At 62.5% G+C, this 2,227-nt stretch overlaps 2 protein-coding genes across 2 annotated transcripts; one reads left to right on the forward strand and one right to left on the reverse strand.

The window, feature by feature from the left end:
• Positions 1-109: 109 nt before the first annotated feature.
• VDBG_02108 (conserved hypothetical protein) lies at positions 110-1,150 on the forward strand (the record flags this gene model as incomplete). The annotated part of the gene is made up of 1 exon (XM_003007874.1): positions 110-1,150. One exon carries the CDS (start codon positions 110-112, stop codon positions 1,148-1,150), a length of 1,041 nt encoding a protein of 346 aa, XP_003007920.1.
• A 359-nt stretch (positions 1,151-1,509) lies between these two features.
• VDBG_02109 (dynactin subunit 5) lies at positions 1,510-1,949 on the reverse strand (the record flags this gene model as incomplete). The annotated part of the gene is made up of 2 exons (XM_003007875.1): positions 1,510-1,532; positions 1,679-1,949. 2 exons carry the CDS (start codon positions 1,947-1,949, stop codon positions 1,510-1,512), a joined length of 294 nt encoding a protein of 97 aa, XP_003007921.1.
• Between the last annotated feature and the right edge of the window lie 278 nt (positions 1,950-2,227).

The raw sequence follows: 2,227 nt of genomic DNA on the forward strand, positions 1-2,227 counted from the left end.
ATACACATTTGCCGCCTTCTTCCTCGTCCTCTGCCTCGTCGCCTTTGTCGTGCAGACCGAGTTGTCGGCCTACGTTCAGCAGGATCTCGGCTGGAACAAGGCCTACTGCATGCTCTACCTCACGCACGGCTCGTGGTCCCTGCTCTGGCCCGTACAGCTGCTCTGCCTGCGCATCCAGCAATACAACGTGCCCTGGGCCACGTTTTGGCGCCGCCATGTCGGCCTGCTCCGCAGCACCTCCATCATGGTGCAGACCCAAGACCTCGACTGGTCACGCCCGTCGGCCGTCCCGCGGCCCTCGGCACTGGCCTATCTCGTGCGCACCACCGTCTTTGTGACCATGGCGCTGACCGTGGCCGGCCTCTCGTGGTACGTCGCCGTCGATCTGACGACGCCTTCCGATCTGACGGCCATCTACAACTGCTCGGCGTTTTTCGCCTACGTTTTTTCGGTGCCGCTTCTCAAGGAGCCCCTGCGTCTCGACAAGTCGATTGCCGTCATCGTGGCCATCATCGGCGTGCTCGTCGTCGCGTACGGCGACCAAAAGGCACCCGAGGCCGGCGCCGACGATGGCGGCGCCGCGGCCACCAAGGCCGCCGGCGAGCGGTTCCTCGGCAACATGGTCATCGGCGTGGGGTCCGTGCTCTACGGCCTCTACGAGGTGCTCTACAAGCGGTGGGCGTGCCCGCCCGAGGGCTGCGCGCCGCTGCGCGGCGTCGTCTTCGCCAACACGTTCGGCTCGTGCATCGGCCTCTTCACCCTCTGCGTGCTCTGGGTGCCGCTGCCGCTGCTCCACTGGACGGGGCTCGAGACGTTCGCGCTGCCGACGGGCCACACGGCGTGGATGCTCTTCTTCTCCGTCATTGCCAACGCCACGTTTGCCGGCTCGTTCCTCGTGCTCATCAGCCTGACGAGCCCCGTGCTGTCAAGCGTCGCGTCGCTGCTGACCATCTTCCTCGTCGCCCTCACCGACTGGATGGTCACGGGGGAGCCGCTCAGCGGCGCCGCCATGCTCGGCGGCTTCATGATCATGATTGCGTTTGGCATGCTCAGCTGGAGCACGTGGCGCGAGATGGCCGAGCACGAGGGCCACAAGCCTGTCGATATGACGGACAGCGGCGACGACAGCGACATGGAGCGCGAGGACTAGATACGGCAGGCAGACAGGCAGGCAGGCAAGGGAAAGGACTGCATGGGTACATTTGGCGTTGGGATGTGTTTATCGGTTGGAGTTTGAGGGACAGCTGCATGTCACAGAGGGCTCTATGGGTCCGTCGGGTGCGGAAGGAGAGACACCCCGCGCCATCATATTTGTGCATTGCATAGTACGGGGAACACTTCTGGGGCCGTGAGAGGCGTCCGGATCATAGACATACATGACTTGAGTGCGTACAGCCATTTGTGGCTGTGCTGGAACCATGGCGGGTTATTCTTCGGCCCAACACCATGATCATCATCACATACAGTCGAGAGTCAAGTTTGTTGTCTTGTGAAATGACTGCCTGGACATCATCCCGACGGCACATGAGCACCTGACAGAACAGGTTCGAAGTTGTATTGACATGTCCCAGGATAACAACACAAAAGGGTATCGATTGCACCAAAAAGAAGGAAGAGAAAAAAGAAATTGCGCCAGAGACAGGTGCTACGCATTCATCGGCTGCGGATTGTTTCCCACCGTCTTGTAGAGCTTCCAGCTCAAAGGCATCGTGCCCCCCCTCGGGCACCTCGCCGATGACACGCGCGGGCTGGCCGCCGACGATGCTGAAGCTCGGGATGACCATGTTGGGCGGCACGACGCTGCCCTCGAGGACGCGGACGTAGTCCTTGATGATGGCAAACTCGCCAATGACGGCGCCGTGGCCAATGTAGACGTGACTGCCCACGGTCGCGGCCTGCACGACGCTGCCCTGGCCGACGAAGACGTGGTCGCCGAGGCGGAGAGGCATGTATGTGAAGGCGCTAAGGATCGAGTCAGCCGGTCGTCCGTCTGTCTCTTTCGCTTTCTTCTTTCTCTGCAATCGGATCGGAAAACAGCGGGGTCGGGGAGGGCGCACCCCTTTGTAGACTCGCCCTGGGGGACGCAGGATGCAGCCGCGGCTCAGGAAAGCAGTAGCGGCCCGATGGCGACGGCCGTGTTGTTGGCGGGGGCGCTGCCGCCCCGAGGTGGAGGAGGAGGAGCTGGAGGGCGCGGTGCGGGCGAGGTCGCCGCGGATCATGACATCGG

This window comes from Verticillium alfalfae, genomic scaffold (genome assembly GCF_000150825.1).
Source record: "Verticillium alfalfae VaMs.102 supercont1.2 genomic scaffold, whole genome shotgun sequence".
Taxonomy (NCBI): domain Eukaryota; kingdom Fungi; phylum Ascomycota; class Sordariomycetes; order Glomerellales; family Plectosphaerellaceae; genus Verticillium; species Verticillium alfalfae.